Source organism: Monodon monoceros, unplaced genomic scaffold (assembly GCF_005190385.1).
Source record: "Monodon monoceros isolate NGI ecotype Baffin Bay Population unplaced genomic scaffold, NGI_Narwhal_1 Super_Scaffold_5, whole genome shotgun sequence".
NCBI lineage: Eukaryota > Metazoa > Chordata > Mammalia > Artiodactyla > Monodontidae > Monodon > Monodon monoceros.
In genome coordinates this window covers 114201383-114217979 of record NW_021703782.1, presented here as the reverse complement: position 1 = coordinate 114217979, position 16597 = coordinate 114201383, and the positions used below count along the sequence as shown (strand labels likewise).

The 16597-nt window shown below is 60.6% G+C and overlaps 3 protein-coding genes and 1 non-coding gene across 5 annotated transcripts in view; 1 reads left to right on the top strand and 3 right to left on the bottom strand.

The window, feature by feature from the left end:
* Nucleotides 1–1632: 1632 nt before the first annotated feature.
* Nucleotides 1633–1705, top strand: TRNAA-CGC. The gene has a single exon. It is a non-coding gene; the product is annotated as a tRNA-Ala (tRNA).
* A 1229-nt stretch (nt 1706–2934) lies between these two features.
* On the bottom strand, nt 2935–10446 carry NRBP2 (nuclear receptor binding protein 2). 2 transcript variants are annotated; one of them, XM_029202241.1, is made up of 18 exons: nt 10011–10446; nt 9415–9537; nt 9242–9343; nt 9055–9144; nt 8865–8905; nt 8676–8770; nt 8505–8528; nt 8349–8432; nt 8223–8278; nt 8031–8126; nt 6838–6970; nt 6619–6721; nt 6447–6497; nt 6229–6364; nt 5234–5287; nt 5080–5143; nt 4907–4967; nt 2935–4821 (listed from the first exon to the last, which is right to left on the bottom strand). In XM_029202241.1, exons 1-18 carry the CDS (start codon nt 10131–10133, stop codon nt 4539–4541), a joined length of 1719 nt encoding a protein of 572 aa, XP_029058074.1. In that variant the 5' UTR covers nt 10134–10446; the 3' UTR covers nt 2935–4538. The 2 variants fall into 2 exon arrangements, with proteins under 2 accessions (XP_029058074.1, XP_029058075.1); XM_029202242.1 differs by having other exon boundaries at nt 4547–4821; nt 4912–4967.
* Nucleotides 10447–12391: 1945 nt separating this feature from the next.
* Nucleotides 12392–13171, bottom strand: LOC114884526 (epiplakin-like). Its single transcript, XM_029203514.1, is given in 2 exon segments — nt 12392–12898; nt 12900–13171. Coding segments are annotated over 2 exon segments (747 nt in total). The 3' UTR covers nt 12392–12423.
* LOC114883935 (epiplakin-like) overlaps nt 13149–16597 on the bottom strand; it is a 5901-nt gene continuing 2452 nt past the window's right edge. The window contains exon 2 of the mRNA XM_029202286.1: nt 13149–14863. Within this exon, the coding sequence (XP_029058119.1) occupies nt 13174–14358 (1185 nt within the window). The 5' untranslated portion in view covers nt 14359–14863 and the 3' untranslated portion in view covers nt 13149–13173. The remainder of the gene's footprint in view (nt 14864–16597) is intronic.

The following is a 16597-nucleotide window of genomic DNA, read 5'->3' as shown; positions in this document are numbered from 1 at the left end:
TCTGAACTGTTTTTTAAAGGCTCCAGGTGTCCATCCCTGGTGTTGAACTGCCCTGGACGTTTGCTGCATGCCCACCCAGTCCCAAGACCCTCACTCAGTGAGGTTCAGGCCCTGAAGTTGTCAGCTTAGCAACTTCAGCCTGCCTGAGGCAGCAAGGTGTCTTCCCCAACTAGGCAGGTCTCTTCTCCATCCTGGGAGAGTTTGACATGAAATACAGACACCCCTGGTTAAACCCAACAATATTTGCCTCATCTCCCTTCCCTCTAAAATGATAGGAAAAGGATTTTTATAAAGGAAGCAACCCATGAAGACAAAGGGGTGGAATGTTGTGGAGCTGAAGAAAGGTGGACAGCGGCAGCTGCTTTCGCACCTTGGAGGTCGGGGTCCAGGAGATCGTTCACGCAAGTGCGACTGTGAAAAGGAAGAGACTCCAGGGCTCAGCCCCTACCAGCAGTGGCTGGGAGGTGAGCTCCAGCAGAGGCGCTCTCGGTTGGGTTGGCCTTTGGGGGCAGGGTCCTGTTCTGAAAGTGGGAGAATACGTGAGATTCCCGCCTTTCTGCCACCTCCACCCCTGGCTCCGAGTCCGGCCCCAAGCATGTGGCACCCACAATCCTCAGAGAGGAGAGCTCATCTCTGCAGTAGCTCCCAACACAGAAGAAAAGCCTGGCAGTTGGGAGGTGGTCAGGAGAATGGCCTGGCTCGATCCTTGATCTCAAAGCTCACCAGGCAATAAGCCCCAGCCACTAAGATTAAATGCAACTGGGCAACCCAGGATCACCAGACAGCTGAGGGAGAGGAAAAAACAAAAAAGCAAAAGGAAAAGGGACTCAGAAGGAACACAGCCAATAAAGCGAGCAGAAGAAGGAGGAAAAACGGAAAGCTAAAACCGTATCCTCAGAGATATTAGAGAGGCTGTTGCATCCGAAAACATGAACAAGAGGCTATAAAGAAAGAACATTCAGCAAACGAGAAAGAGCACTTATAAATGGAAAGCATGAGAGGAAAACGAACAGTTAAACAGAAAGGTTGAAAGATAAAGCTGTAATTTTCCAGAATGTATGACAACAACAAAACCATATAGCTGGAAAGCAGACAATGGAGTCATTGTCACACTTGTCAGCGCTCCCCAGTGCTAGAGCTGGCCGGGCGCCTTAGAGGCCTCCATAACAGAGGGGGTGGATAAAGGGGTGGATGGGCTGGGACTTGCCACCTCCATTGTGGGGGGCAAAAGCACCACCCCCTGGTGGCAGCTTCCCCTGTGAAAATCTGGCATTGCTGCTTTCAGAGTGCTTGTGTGCTGGGCACTGTTCTCGTTACTTTTCACAGTTAACTTGTGCGATCTCACAACCACCCCATGAAGTGTGGACCATTATTATCCCCATCTTTACTGGTGAGAAAGTGGAATCACAGACCACTGTCACACAGCAGGAAGCAGCAGAATGGCTCCAGAGCCTATGCCCTTAACCAGCACATATTGCACCTGTCAAAAAACAAGTCCAACATCTAAGTAAGCATTCCAGAAAAGGAGAGGGGAGAAATCACCACAAAAGCAAAGAAAACTTCCTAGAACTGAAGGGTTGGGATCTCTGGACAATAGATGAAAGAGGTCATAAACAACAAGGTCCAGGGACTTCCCTGGTGGCACAGTGGGTAAGGCTCTGCGCTCGCAATGCAGGGGGCCCAGGTTCGATCCCTGGTCAGGGAGCTAGAGCCCGCATGCATGCTGCAACTAAGAGTTCGCATGCCACAAGCAAGGAGTCCTCGAGCTGCAGCTAACACCTGGTGCAACCAAATAAATGAATGAATAAATATTTAAAAAACAACAAGGTCCTACTGTATAGCACAGAGAACTATATTCAATATACTATGATAAACCATAATGGAAATTGCTGTACAGCAGGAATTAACAGAACATTGTAAATCAACTATACTTCAATTAAAAATTAAAATAAAAGAAAGAGCAGGTCTACATCAGGACACGTTGAGAATTTCCAAAGTACTTGGGTAAAGAGAAGAACCAGAGAGAGAGAGAGAAGAAATCACAAAGGGTCAGAACTCAGACAGGCATGGGAGTTCTTGGGACCAGAAGAAAATGACAGTCCTGGCAAGAAGTAATCTTCCACCAGCCCAACACTGTCCCTAGCTGCACGAACAAGCAGATGAGAGAGTAGTGAGGGCAAACAGGAACGACTCCGTGACCCTGCACGCATCCTCGCTCAGGATGTTCCTCCTCAAACAGAGGGTGAATGAAGGAAGAAGAAAGCATGGGTTCCAGAGACAAGAGGAGGGAGGTGCTGGTGAAGGTGCAGCCCATGCTGACAGCTGGGTCACAAACCCAAGAACAGGGGCAGAGAGTGGGCAGGCTGGGGGCTCCAGGAAAAGATGACGCAGCAGCCAGCTATGCAACAAATCTGAAGACTGAGAGTAGGTTCACACTTCTGCGGGAGAATCTAGGGAGGAATTAATGAGACGTGTAGAAAACTAAGCCCCCCAAAAGGCAATGATTAACTCCAGGGGAAACAAAAAGTTGTGCAAGAAAGCAAATATAATCCTAGGACACCTTGTTCTGTGCTGAGACCTGTGGGAATGAAGCGGTAATACTACCCATCACACTGGGATGACGCTGGGTCAGGGGGTTGAGGCCAGTGACCCCCTTCCCCCCAGAGGACACCGGCAGGTGACATGTGATGTTAAAAACCAATAAAAACACAGTAAAAGCATGTGTGCGATTTTGTGAAACATGCATTTTAAATGCCTGAAGAAACAGCTAGGAGAGTTGAATTTGGAAAGGGTCAGGGTTAGAGACAGTATTTATTATTTATTATTGGCCTAAGAAAATTCCACTTTTAAAATAATGTGTATATAACTTCGAAAAGATAAAAGTTAAAATGAAAACATCAACATAGGCATTGAATGAAGCAATGATAGTATTGATCCTTTTGAGTTCAGTTTAATCACTGGTACAATGTTATGCATTGGACACTCAAACTGTTTTAAGATGGCGCAGAATCAGACAGCATCAGCGTTTCCGACTAGATGTGTAAGTTATTTTAGATTGTAATTTTAAATTGAAAGGTGTGAGAACTTGAATAATTTTGTAAAGAGTATTGGAATGTTTAAGATAACTTGAGATTCACCGTATTGGTGCATTTATTTCATTTGATACATCTTGGTAAGGTGTTTTGGTTTAGGGTTTTGGCTAGGGTGATGTGGTAGGTGGGATAATGACACCCGCCCCCTGCCCCTTGCAAAGATGTCCGTGTCCCAACCCCCAGAACCTGTGAATATTACTTGACTTGGTGAAAGGTATTTTGTACATGTGATTAAGATTAAGGGCCTTGAGATGAGGAGATCATCCTGGATTATCCGGGTGGACTCAACCTAGCCACACGAAACCTTCCTGGTGCAGAAAACCAGACACACAGTTTCATGAGACAGACTCCACCCGATGTTGCCGACTTTGAAGACAGAGGACAGGGCTGTGAGCCAATGGAGGTGGCTGCCTCTAGAAGCTAAGAGTGGCCTTCAGTTTACAGCAGGCAAGGAAGTGGGGACCTCGGCCCCATCACTGCGAGGAAATGAATCCCTGCCCTGTGCCCAGCGCCGCACCTGGCACCTGCAGGCCAGCAACCTGAAGGAGCAGGAAATGGGTTCTGCCCTAGAACCTCCAGAAAGACACGCAGTCTTCCTAACACCTTGGTTTTAGTCTGGTGGGATCTGTGCCAGACTTCTGAGCTACAGAACTATCTAAGTGTGCTGGTTTAAGCCACTGAGTTCGTGGTAAACCCTGACAGCAGCAACAGAGAACTAACACGGTGGTGAGCTTTTCTTGTTTGACATTTGAAATGCTTAGAAACCTGAATGTGCTCAGTTTATACATGCACTTTAAAATCTTTAAGAGTGATCAACTACATTTGAAAATGAAGGGAGGTGGTCCAAGTGAATGGAGGCTAGGGTTATGGGGGGTAGGGGTGGGGGAGACAGGGAGCTGGGGCTGGTAGCCTTAGGACCCAGGAAGGCAGCTGCCTGCCACAGGCGGAGGTAAGAGAGGTAGCAGGAGGAGTGGTGAGCTTGGGAGGAGCAGGGAGGGTGCCTAACCCTGACCACTCGAGGCCAGGGAACAAGGACAGAAAATAGCCCTTTGGAGGGTCTGCACTGGCCGGGGGGTGGGGTGTGAGAGCCACATGGAGCTGCAGGGCCGTGGCCCTGCCCAGTGCCCAGCACCACGCCTGACACCTGCAGGTGGTTTACCATGGGTTTAAGGCGGCGATTCCGGTTCCTCGTGTGGCTCTGCGGTAGCAACTTGGAATGGAGCGCTTCCCTGGGCACACATCTGTCCAGGGCCGACCCCCACCCCTCAGCCCCCCAGCACTGTGCCGCGTTTCCCTGCAGGGCAGCCTCTCATGACCAGATGGCGTCGGGGGTGGAAATGAAGGGTACGAGAGGGATGCTGAGTTGTGGAAGCTGGCCGATGGGGGGATCCTGATCCTAAGGACATGCGGGGCCTAACCAGCCCCCCAGCCGCAGCCCTGGCTCCCTCACCCCTGACGGGCCTGCCCCACCACCCTCAGCCCCACTGCAGGGTTGCTGGGAGCTGTGGAAGGGGGAGGTTCCTCACTAGCAGGCACACAGGCAGAGGGGGCCCCTGGTCCCCCACCCAGACGCCGGGGGCCAATGCCGAGCTTCCCCACGGGAGCCACCAGGTCTGGTTCCGGGGGGCTGGGGAGCTGGAGCGCTGAGGTGGGATCAAGGTCACGGCTGAGCTCCGCGGTACTTGAGGAAGGTGCTGTCCAGGAAGGCGGCCAGCTTCGGCCGATCGTCCTGCAGGGCAGGAGGGAGGCATGGGGGATGGTGGGGCGCGGCCCACCCTGCGGCCCTCCCAGGCTGGCCGTACCCGGCTGCGCACCTCACCTCGTGGACGAAGCCATAGTGCACCAGCTCGGCGGCCAGGTCCTGGGCACTGTCGGCTGCGGCAGGGGCGTGAGGACCGGGCGTGAGGCCGCAGCGCCGCCCGCCGTGCCCGCCCCACCCCCCCACACCCCCCGCCGCCGCCGCCCAGGGTCCCGCCCGGCGGCCTACTTGGGAGCAGGTCGTAGGTGAGCTGCCGGTGCAGCCTGTCCTCCAGCACCAGGAGCAGAGTGAGCTGGGGAGGCGGGAGGGCAAGGTGGGCTCGGGAGTCGGCCCCGCCCCTCCCGCGCTCCCGCGCCTCTGTGGGTGGCGCCCCCCCCCTCACATGCCAGCGCGCCTGGTCCTCGCTTCTCTCCAGGTTACACTGCATCTGGATCACCTGGGGGAAGGGGGAGGCCAAGGTCACCCACGAAGGCTGGAACTCAGCAACTGGGCAGCAAGAGCAGACGCTGTGTCAAAGGGGCCCAGACACAAAGGGGTCGTAAAGACCGGAAATGAGGAAGGTCTCCAGGGGGAGCCTAGGAAGCACATCTCACTGCTAGGAGCCTGGCGAGTTGAGGGAAACTTCCAGAGTAGATATTGAAGCTGGGTACCGAAGGATGAGTAGGAGTTTTCACAGGTGAGGAGAACACCTGAAGAAAGAGCGAGCTGGGGAGGGGGTGGGGGAGGAGCGCGGTGCGCGGGGACATGAGAGCAGAAGCACAAGATGCCAGCGACACCAAGCCTCAGAGTGCCGGGCCGGGGGCGGGGGCGGGGGCGCGCGCTGAGGACCCCCAGCTGCGGCTGTTAGAGCACGGATTCTGGCTGGACAGCCGGGGGAAGGCGGCCAGGCTGGGGGCTGGTGCAGCATCCCAGTGGGGAACAGAGGGGGCCCAGATCAGGGAGGTAACCATGGAGACACACCCAAGGCCAAAGCCAGAGGCTCTGGAGCCCAGTGGGTGTGGACAAGGAAAGGGAGAGGGTGGCCGGGGAGGCCCCTGGCCAGGGGGGAGCCTAGCAGGAGGAGGGGACGGGGGAAACACAGGGCCTGGGGGCCTTGGCAGAAACACCAGGTCACAGATGTCAGCGAATCAGCAAGCCAAGGAAGTGGGATCCGAGAGGCAGCGTGTATGGGACAGGGGCCTGCAGGGGTCTTCCCCTGGAGCCTCTGGGAAAGGGGGTATCCCAGCTTGTACGACTGCCCCCCAAGCCCCACAAAGAGGTCAGCCAGAACCTGGTCTCTCCTGGCAGCCTGGAGGAGAGCCGGGCTGGGGGACTTGAAACCCCTGATACGGGTACCCGTCTGGGCGGTGGGCAGGCCTGTGGAGGCTGGAGTCTCACCTTTCTGGTCTCTGAGTCAAAGGGTTCTGGCGTCGGGGTCTTGGCCTTTGGGGCTTCCTCGGGGGGTGGGGCCAGCACACGGGGCAGCCCCAGGGGCCGAGCAGCAGCGAAGTTCATCAGTGGGTAGATCCCATTTCTAGGGACACAGTGCGGGGTGGTGGCAGCTGAGGGCTCAGGCCTGACAGTTGCCCACTCCCCAGCCTCACTCCAGCCCTCACCTGACATCCTCCAGGAACTTGTCAAGCTCCAAGCAGGAGACCTCTGAGTACCTGGTATGGGTGTGAGGAGAACATGAGGGTGGCGGTCCTGCGGGGGGGGGGGGGGGGGGGGGGGGCCGGGGGGGGCGGGGCCGGGAGGAGAAGGGAGGCCTCTGGGCTGCAGGCTGCTCACCGCCACTGCAACGGGGGCCGGGGCGGCCGGGGGATCTCTGCCAGGACCGTGTGCGGGTCCGTCGCCTTGGTCTTTTCCTCCACCACGTTCTCAGGCATGAGGTCTGCGGGCGGTGGGAGCACACAGGGCAGTGGGCCCTGAAGCACGAGGTTCTGCGGGGCCTCCTTCTGCATCCCGACCCCAGGCCCTGGCCCACCCCCAGGCTGGCCTGCCCCTCACACTGGTGCTGGATGAAGCAGTGAGCGGCCAGGAGCTTCAGCGAGTGCACCTCAAACAGCACACGGTGGAAGAGGAGGCTGTGAGCGGAGGGCCGGCGGGCAGGGTCCCGGGCCAGGCAGGAGAGGATGAACTCCTGGGGTGTGGAGAGGGGGCTGCAGTCGGTGGAGCCCCTCCACTCTGGCCCCACTGTGTGAGGAGAAGCCTCCCAACCCCGTGGGAGCCTTCATGGAGCAACGTGCACAGAGTAGAGGAATCCCGTTAGCAGCCAGGCCAGGACCTGATTCTTCCAACAGGACAGTCGAGTCTGCCCCCGGGCCCAGAACTGCCCATGCTCTACTTCCAGCACCCCTCACAAAAATCGTGGCAGGTTGGCACTGTCATCCCCAATTCACAGGTGAAGCTGCACTGCTCAGGGAGGACCCCAGCCCCCGCCTCGCGGCCCTGGGGCTGGGCAGAGTGCTGAAAGATCAGCACAGGCCCTCGAGGCCAGTGCAGCCTAGCCTAAGCCCGCCTACCTACAGCCTGCCCCTCTTCCGGTTGCCTCAGGTCAGGCCCGATTCCGGAGATGACCTTGAAGTGTCCCTGCCCTGCCCCACATCCGTGCCCTCCACTGGCTCTCGGGTCCGTCCTGGCTCCACCTCCTTGTCAGTCCTGTCCAGGCCCCGTCACTTCCCTCCCCCATCCCCAGAGGTCACCCGGTGAAGCCAGACAGTCGCCAGACTCTGGCCAGAGAGGCTGTGGCTGCAGCTTCTGTCCGTCCGCAATCCCTCTGCCGGCTCCCCACCCACCTTGCCCCCAACACAGGCTAGGACCACGTCCTTTCTAACTAGTCTCCTGAAGGCTTACAGGCAGGGATGTGGAACCAGGCAGACCTGGATGCAAACACCGGCTCCACCACTCGCTCTAAAGCCTCTCTGAACCTGTTCCTTTATCTATAAAATGGGCATAAAAATTGTGCCCACACGGGAAGTATCTCTCCGGTCTCTCTGTGCTTAGAGTGTGCCCTCAGAGCCTTCACGTCTGCAACTCAACACGCACGCCCAGTAAGGCCCTCCTTGCGGGGGAGGGGGCGTGGAGGCTCGCGCAGCGGGCCTGGCCCAGACCTGCTGCACCTCCAGGCCTGCCCGAAGCACCGCACCGGCCCTCCTTGGAACACTGAGAGCCAGCCGGTAGGGGCAGGGCCAGCTGCTTACCCGCATGTTGGGGTCACTCAGAGAATGCCTGGCGCGAGCGATGGCCTCCTCTGTGACCCGGGTGTCCCCGTTGGCCTGGATCTCCAGCACAGCCATCTGGGGGGCAGGGCAAGGTCAGGCATGGGGAAGGGACAGCACAGGTGGGATGGGGGGAGTTAGCTGGGAGGGGCCCAGAGACCACGGGGTTAGTACCTCCAGCGCACACATCCCAAAAGAGAAGATGTCCACGGCAGTGCCATCGGCAACTTCTGAAAGGGGAGAGCAGATCAGGGCAGGTAAGGCGGATGCCGGGGGTGAGGGGGGACCCCCCAGACTCACCTCCGTATTCCGGCGGGAAGAAGTGCAGGTTCCGAGGTTCCTCCCGCTCAACACGGATGGGGCTTCGAAGATCGTCTGGGAGCGCTGTGGAGAGCGCGCGGGATGAGCAGATCGGACCTCTCCCCCACGCTCCGTCCCCCCAGGGTCCCCACGCACCATTGGAGAAGATCCGGTGCCACACTGCGCCGGTCACCGCGGGGAGAAAGCAGGCGTCAACGTGATGAGGCAGTGGGCATCGTCCGCCCCGTTCCAGACTGGTCCCCAGCCCCGCCCCCCGCCCCCGCCCAGCCCCGCCCCCCGCCCCCGCCCAGCCCCGCTCGCCAGCACCAGAGCCGATCTTGATGAGGCCGTTGTGCTGTATGAAGATGGTGTCGCTGGTCAGGTTCCCGTGGATGATGGGGGGACTGCAGGCGTGCAGAAAGCTGGGGAGGAGGGGAGAGCAGGGGGAGCTGGGTCAGGGGTGCCAGGGAGGCGGGGGCGCCAGGGGCAGGTGCTCGGGCAAGCCCAGGCCCTCACCTGAGCGCCGACAGGATCTGCGTGCACCAGCGCTTCCAGGCCTGGCGGCGGACGGACTCCGTGGGGTGAGCGCAGGAAAGGCAGCTGGGCCTGAGGTGCCCCGGCCCAACCCCGCTCCTGTGCCCAGGGCCGCCCAGCGCACCCCCGACCCCACCCTGGCCCTGACGCTGACCCAGCCCGCTCCCTGTACCCTGGCGTTCATGGCCTTGTGGTTCTTCTTGGTCTTTTTGAGGAACTGCTTGAGGCTGCCCGATGACACGTACTCTGTGATGAAGATGACCTGCGAGGCGGCAGGCTCACGGGCTCCACCTACGGTGGGTGCCCGCAGCCGCCCCACCCACTGGTGCCCCCCTCCCCGTGGTGTGCCCAGGGCTCACCCGTGCTCGGGCCTCTGAGGCGTCCAGCCAGTACTTGTGCAGCTTGACAATGTTGGGGTGGTCCACCAGTGCCAGCTGCTCGAACATGAGCTGGATCTTCTCCTGGGGAGGGGGGGCGGTCACCAGGCTGGGGGTGGGGGTTGGGCGTTGGGGGTGGGGGCAGCAGGCCTTACCTCGTGGGCCGAAAAGGCCTTCCTGTCAGCGAAGTGCAGCTCGTTCCACACCACCTCCACCCCCTCCTCCGTGTCCATGGCCAGGAAGGTGCTCTGGACGCCGGGCATGTTCCCCTGGTTCACCTGGTGGGGGGGCGGGGGGCACGAGTGAGCTGGTGCGTGGGGGAGGAAAAGGGTGCGGGCTAGGTCTCCGCTCACCTCCCTTCCAGCAGCCCGAGTATGTGAGGCAGGCGCTGGCCTGCTCTGGGGGTAAGCTGGGCACCCAGGAGCAGAAGCTTGGTATCCTGGGGCTGGGCTGAGGGGATCTGGGGCATGTTCCGGGTGTTTTTGAGGCTGGTCCCCAGAGGACTAACAGCTGGTCCCAGAGGCATGGGGAGGTGGTCTCGGGAGGAGACTTAGGGAATCGGGGGTTCCTCACCAGGGCGTGGGCGCCAGGCTAAAGGAGTGCAAGGGCCCGTCAAGAAGGGGGCCGCCTGCGCGACGCTTCGGAGAGGTTTCGGGCCTCTGGCTTCCCGAGAGTCCGCACGGCCCCGCGTGGTCCCAAGGGCCCCTCCGCCGGAGGTGGGCGGCGACCCGCCCCTCCCTGCCGTGCCCACCTGCTCCCGCCGCTTCTGCCAGCGGCCGCACGGGCTCTCTTCCAGGATGTCGCTCTCGTCCTCACTCTCGTCCTCCCGCTCCCGCTCCCGGCCCCGCCTCGGCACCGGCTCCGGGGCCGCCATGGCTCGGCGGGTCCAGGCCGCCGCCCTCCGCGCTATCCGCCGCCCAGCGCCGTCGCCGCTCCCCTCCCGTCCTGGCCCCGCGCCCAGACGACCAGCTGGGAGCGGAGCCGCCGCCGCCGCCACCACCTCGAGTCCCTACTCGGGCTCCGGGAACTGGGAGGCGCGGGCGCGCGGCCGGCCCGGGGGGTGGAGCCCGCCTGCCCCACCGGAGCCGCCTCCCCTGGCCGGAGCCCGAGCGGAGATTCCCCGTAGAAGGCAGAGCCCTTGCGGCGCCCAGCGGAGACCCCACCTGTCCCCCGCCCAGGGGCCCAGCGCGTGGGGACCCACCCCGGCCAAGGCCCCGCCCACTGTCCCCGCCCACATCCACGAAGGCCCCGCCTCGCGGACCCCGCCCCGTCAGAGGCCCCGCCCGCCCCGTCTAGGGCCCCGCCCCTCCCGAGGCCCCCTCGCGGTGGAGCTGCCTGGTCCCAAACAGGCTCCTCCCGGGACTCGCTGCACTCGGCTGCCCCGGCACCAGCTTGAGGCGAGCGGCCCGGGCGCAGGGGTTTCCGTGGCGGCCCGGAGCCGGGTCCGTCGGGGCCTCCCCGGGCGCGCGGAGGCCTGCGCCGACCGGCCCTGCCCAGCTCTGGGAGCCGCTGGTACTTCCTGCACCGGTTCCCCATCACACGCCAGCCACACACATCCTGAAACCCGGCCCAGTCCCCGGGCGCCCACCTTGGGGTGAACCCAGCATGGAGCGGGCCGGGCGCAGCCCGCTCAGCCCGGGGATCACCGCGAGGGTCTGGGGGAAGGGCAGGAATGCGCGACGGGGAGGCCAGCTCTCCCGGCACGTCCCCCATCCCCTAAGGAACACGTGGGAGGGCCCCCGAAGGAGACAAAACTACGCAAGCAGGTGGACTTTAATTAGTGACCACAGACCTCCCACTGGCCTGCAATTCGGTGTTTCCCTTTCATGTCCACACCCACCTTCCCACATTCCCAGATGACCCTCTCTCCGCTTTCTGCTGATGGCTTTTCTGGAACAGTGGAGCCATCAGAAGGGAGCCCTGACCCCAGAGGCCATGTCAACAGGGGATGTGCTTTAGAATTCTTGTCTAAAACCCCCTTTATCCCAAACCCCCACTACCTTTCAATAGTCTCCCGCTCACACCTGCTGAGTCCTCCCCCTCCCTCACTATGTCTTTCTGGAGAGAAAAGTAGTGGACACACGTGTGCCTTCTCCCAAACGTAAACCACAACCCTGACTTCCCCCCCCACCCCGGGCTCAAAGGCCTTCAGGCTGTTGGTCTCTCAGAGTCCCCTGCACACCTCTCTTCCTCCCAACCTTCTGCATAGACATAACTCCACCGCCGCCATCCTGGTGGACCAGCAGAGCCCCCGCACTCTCCACTCCACCCCCCTCAGGTGATCCTGTGAAACCATCACTCACACTGCTCAGAATGCGCTGTGTCGCAAAGGAGGGACCAGCAAGACTTGGTCCTCTGTCACCTGCCCCAACCAGACACTGTGCAATGAGTGTCTGAAGTTCCAGGCTCATCCGAGTCTGACACCTGAACTGCAGAGACCATTCTGGATATGACTGTATGCCACTGTAGGTTGTCAATGCTTCTCTCCTGTGATTAACCTCATATCTACAATAAGGATAGAGTTCTGTGGATGAACCTTCAAAAAACTGAACTCAAAGAAAAAAGCTTTGCTGACATACTAACAATTCTTTGTACGTTGTTGTAAAGGCCATACCTCCAGAACAAAGCTGGTGACGCAAACCAAGGGGGTCATACCAACTGGGAGAGCTGCACCAGGGGACAGAATCAGCCCCTGCCCCCTCAAAGCACAGCCACAGGATGGAAAATAATAGCAGGTCGACCCCAAATTGAGACCCAAAGGCACTTAATACAGCGAGAAATTGATGGGGAATGGTTTACTCAACGAACAGGAGAAAAATCGATAACAGAAAGGAACGGATTTAATTAAAATGGGAATATAACAAATTGATGCTTACACTTCAGTGTGATAGGCCAGGGAAACAACGGAAAGTCCTTCACTCTAAATGCATCAGAGTCTATCAGAAATGGCCACTTGTGAAATTTTAATTGAAAATTCACACCTGATAACACCAAGGGTGAAGAGAAAAAAATCATAAAGGACAATGTCTTTCCTTTAATGCAATGAGGAACCATAAGCAAGAAAGGACGGAAGAGAGTAGAACGTCGCTGTGCACGTAAGCTGAACACATTGCACACAGATACTGGCACGCTAAGAAATGTTTTAAAATGTTGTCATATATTTTTCAGGGTTGAAAAAAACAACCAATTAGAAAGAATACCCACTCACTTTCCAGACAGAGAAGAAACAAGAGGCCTGTTTCTGGGTCAGGAGCAGCCCTCTGGAGCAGCTGCACGTAGGTGAAGTTCTCGTGTGTGTTGCGGTCGAAGAAGCCCTTGGTGTCGTCGCTGGGGTCCTCCAGGACGCGGTTCATCCCCTCGTCGAAGTAGCCGCGCCAGTAGGCCACGTCCACGGGCAGGTGGCGGCTATGCACGGGGTCGATGACGCTGCTCGTGGCAATCTGGGCCTCCAGCAGGCGGATGCCGTGCTCCCGGACGATGAGGTCCTTCTTCATGGCCTGGAAGAGGGAGATCTGCTCCCCGGTGTAGGGGTCGGTGTAGCCGGTGACGGCACGCTCAGCCGACAGCAGCCTCGCGAACACGTCGGGCCCAATGACGCCAGCCCTCAGTGCCTCCTCCACCGAATACCCCTTGTTTTCTTTCGATGATGAAGCCACTGACTGCTCACGTCTCCAGGAGGGTGAGGGCTGTGCCGGGCCTGAGAAGCCCCTTCCTATAAGTCTCGTGGATGCTGAGGGGCTCCTGGGAGCCGGGCAGCAGCAAGCCGGCGATGCAGCCGGTGCCTCACAAGTACCTCTGCACCGAGGCCAGGCTGCCCACGTCCTGGGCCATGGTCCGGCCTCGTTCCAGCTGCTCGTACATGCCCTGGTTGATGATCTCCACCCTCAGAAGCTCACCTGGAGTCACGGGCATCCTCACCCAGCAAAGGTGGTCCTGGCAGTGGCTGCAGCCTGCTCGTGGGTGGCCCTCAGCGCAGCCGCCAGCTCCTCCACCAAGAGGGCCCCGTCCTTGTGCTGCTGGCTCAGCGTCACCCTCTGCTCCACGGGGACTGCCTCGGAGAACAGCAGCTCCCAGAGCGACACGGGCCGGCCCTGGAACTTGCCCATGGAGACGGTGGCCACGGCAGCTCTCAAGGTCTGCCAGGTGCTGTGCTCAGTGAGCGGGGGCCCCTGTGGCTCCGCTCCAGGGCTCCCCACTGAGATGGGCAGGAAGGCCAGCCCTGTCTCTGGGTCGGTGACACAGTGGGCCAACAGCTGCCCACAGCTGAGGCTCTCCTGCTGCCGGGGTCCGAGAAGCCAGCCGCCTGCGAGAGATGCTGCTGAGTCTCTGTCCAGGCAGCCGAAGTGCAGGGTGGCCTCCAAGGGCAGCCGGAGCCTGCGGGCAGGACACACAAGCCTGCCTGTAGCCAGCTGGGCAACCAAGAGCCTCAGCACCGGAGGCCTGTCCACCAGCTCCCTCTTCATGGCCTGGAATAGGGGGATTCGGATGCCACTGAAGGGGCCATGATACCCCGTCACCACCTGCTCTGCTGCCAGGAGCTGCCTGTGGAGCTCTGGTCCAAACAGGCCTGCCCTGACCGCCTCATCCAGCCACAGCTGCGGCCGGTGGCCGGGTCCACCAGCATGCGGGTGGCGTCCTGAGCCTCCCAGACCGGAAGCGTGGCGCCCGTGGGGAGCAGGTGCTCGGCTAGGCCTGGAAGAAGCTCTTGTGCCCTGCAGGCAGCAGGACGAGCCCTGCCACACCGCCGGTGCCCTGCGGGTGGCGCTGCACCTCGGTGCGTGCACCCACATCCGGCACTGCCAGCCTGCCCTCCCGCAGGCCTGGACCGTCTCCGCGTCCAGGACCCCCACCTCCAGCAGCCTGGCCAAGCTCGGTGCCCCACTCAGCGTACGGAAAGTGATCTTGAGGGGCAGCAGGCCCAGCCCCGTGCTGGGGGCCTGCACACACCTGCCTAGCAGCTCCCGGTATGGCAGCTGCTCCGGCGTGTTGGGGTCCAGGAAGCCTGGGGCACTTGAGCTGGGCCCAAGCTCCAACAGCCCACACCATGTCTCCCGGTCCAGGAGGCTTTGCTGGCAGGCCAGCTCAGAGGCCACGCGCATGCCCTGGATGGGGTCCACCAGGCCCCCCGTGGCCTCCTGGGCCTCCAGCCAGCTCCACCCCAGTGCCCTGTCCACAATCTCCTTCCCTATGGCCTGGAAGAGGGCCAGCTTCCCACCCCCAGAGGGTCAGGGTACCCAGTGACCACGCGCTCAGCGGCCAGCGGCTTCTCCTTCCGCTCCAGGCCCACCAGGCCCTGCTGCACGGCCTCAGACACGAGGAGCAGCTGGTCCTGCCCGGGGCCGCCTGGGCCTCCAGCAGAGCCAGCTCGAGCCCAAAGGGCAGGAGACCCTGCTTCATGACAGCGTACACGCCGGCGATGCTCCTGGCCTGGGTGGACGTGGCTGCCTTGGCCTGGGGCCCGGATGGGGTGCCGGTGCCCAGCACGGCCTTCACGGTCTCAGGGACGACAGCCGTCTCAGTGCCATTGGTGACCAGGAGGTTGAGAGGAGAGACGTGGCTGTTCATCACACAGAACTTGCTCAGCCAGGGTCCACCGTCTGCTCCCTGTGGGGATGGAAAGGCTCTGTGAGGGACCCGAGACAGCCCAGGTGGGTGGGAGGGCAGACACGGTCAGGAGGTCAACCCTGCACCCTGGACCCACCTCCAGTGCAGCCGGCCCTCCTGAGGGAGGGGTGTCACATCCAGCTTTGGTCCCTCCCCTTGCCCTGCAGCTCCCAGGAGAGGACCATGTGAGCACAGGGACCCCACGGTAGCCTTGGGGGGTGCGGGCTCTGTTTTCTCCTATAGGCCATCCTCTGGCCTCCATCTCAACCCCGCACCCTCGTCCCCCTCCCCCCAGGGTCCTGGTGCAGAGGCTTGGCCTCCACCCACCCTTGGCCTCAATACCCAGCCGATGACCAGTCCCTGCCCTGCCCTTGGGTGGTCTCCATGTATTCGTGTGCTTCTCCCTCCCCCTTCCCAGTGACCCCTCCAAATCCTTCCCCACCTTAACCCACTGCTGCCCTGGCCTCTGCTCCCTCCTGGCTCCCCACCGGGCTTCAGCCAGGTCCCTGCCCTCTGTCCCAAGTCTCTCACCTCAGCCCGGCTGTGTCCCCCTCTGCCCACCCTGGCCCCATGTCCTCTGGAAATAGGGTCTTTGCAGATGTAATTAAGTTAAGGTTAAGGTGAGGTCACACTGGTGTAGAGAGGCCCTTATTCCAACACGACTGTGTCCTCACAGGAAGACAGACAGGGGGATGGTGCCCAGCCCACAGAAGCAGACTGGAGGCGTGCAGCTTCAGGCCCCAAACCCAGCATTGCCACCAAACGCCAGAAGCACTGATTCCAGATCCTGGCCCCTCAACTGTGGAAGAATAAGGTTCTGTTGTTTGAAGCCTCCCGGGCTGCGGTAATTGTTCCCTCCCGGCCCCAGGAGCCAGTCCACGTCCTGCTTCCACAGAACCACACCTGCAGTCCCCGGTCCTGGTCCACACTGTCCTCGCCTCCCGCAGCTCCCCAAAGCCTCACACGGGGTCTCGGGAGAAGGCTCAGCCCCACGCGCCCTCGCCCCCGCTCCGCAGCTCTTGCTGAGGTAACCTCGGACTCCAGCTGCCAAACCCCACAAACGCATTTTCGATTTGACCTCCCGACCTCTGGGTCACGGGGCATGGGGGACCCTCCTCCCTGGTGACATTTCCCCGTTCAGCCGGAGAGCTCCCCTGACCGCAGCTGGAGCCCAGCCTGTCCTGGGGTCACGGAACCGCGTGTCCAGCTGCCTCCTGGACACCTATGCCCAGCGGTCTTGCAAGGAGCCTCAAGTTCCATGGTGCCCCCAGAAGTGCTGGCTGTGAGCAGCTCTCCGTCACCCGCTCTGCAGAGCCTGAACCCTAAATCCCCCCACGGCCCCTCTCTCCCCAAAGCTGGGCCCAAGAGGTGCTCCTTTGTGTCTGCTGAGACCCCTGGGCAAAATCCTGTTGCCCCCTTTCCCTGCCCGGATGTTGGGCCCAGAGCCCCGGTGGCGCCTTCAGCTGGTCTGCTGCTGAGTCTCGGAGTGCGTGCCAGGCCCGGGCAGACGTGGAGGTGGTGGCTTGGCGCTCACCCGTCCCCGCCCCCACCCCCGGCCAGGTTCCAGGAGGCACGGCACTTGCTTTCCCGAAGCGAGCAGGCCATGCAGTGCGGGCGCGCAGGGCACATCATCATGCCTTTGAGAAGGTGGGAAGAGGACGTGGGGTGGGGAGAGAGGAGCGTTGTTAAGATCCAGGCCTTGGGCTTCCCTGGTGGCGCAGTGGTTGGGAGTCC

Excerpts from the sequence above, each read along its gene's own strand:
- NRBP2 (XM_029202241.1), bottom strand. The coding sequence starts at position 10,133 with ATGGCGGCCCCGGAGCCGGTGCCGAGGCGGGGCCGGGAGCGGGAGCGG. Across the intron at positions 9,145-9,241 it reads CCTCAGAGGCCCGAGCACGG|GTCATCTTCATCACAGAGTA; the intron begins GTGAGCCCTGGG and ends GCCGCCTCGCAG. Across the intron at positions 8,529-8,675 it reads CCTCATCAAGATCGGCTCTG|TGTGGCACCGGATCTTCTCC; the intron begins GTGCTGGCGAGC and ends TGACCGGCGCAG.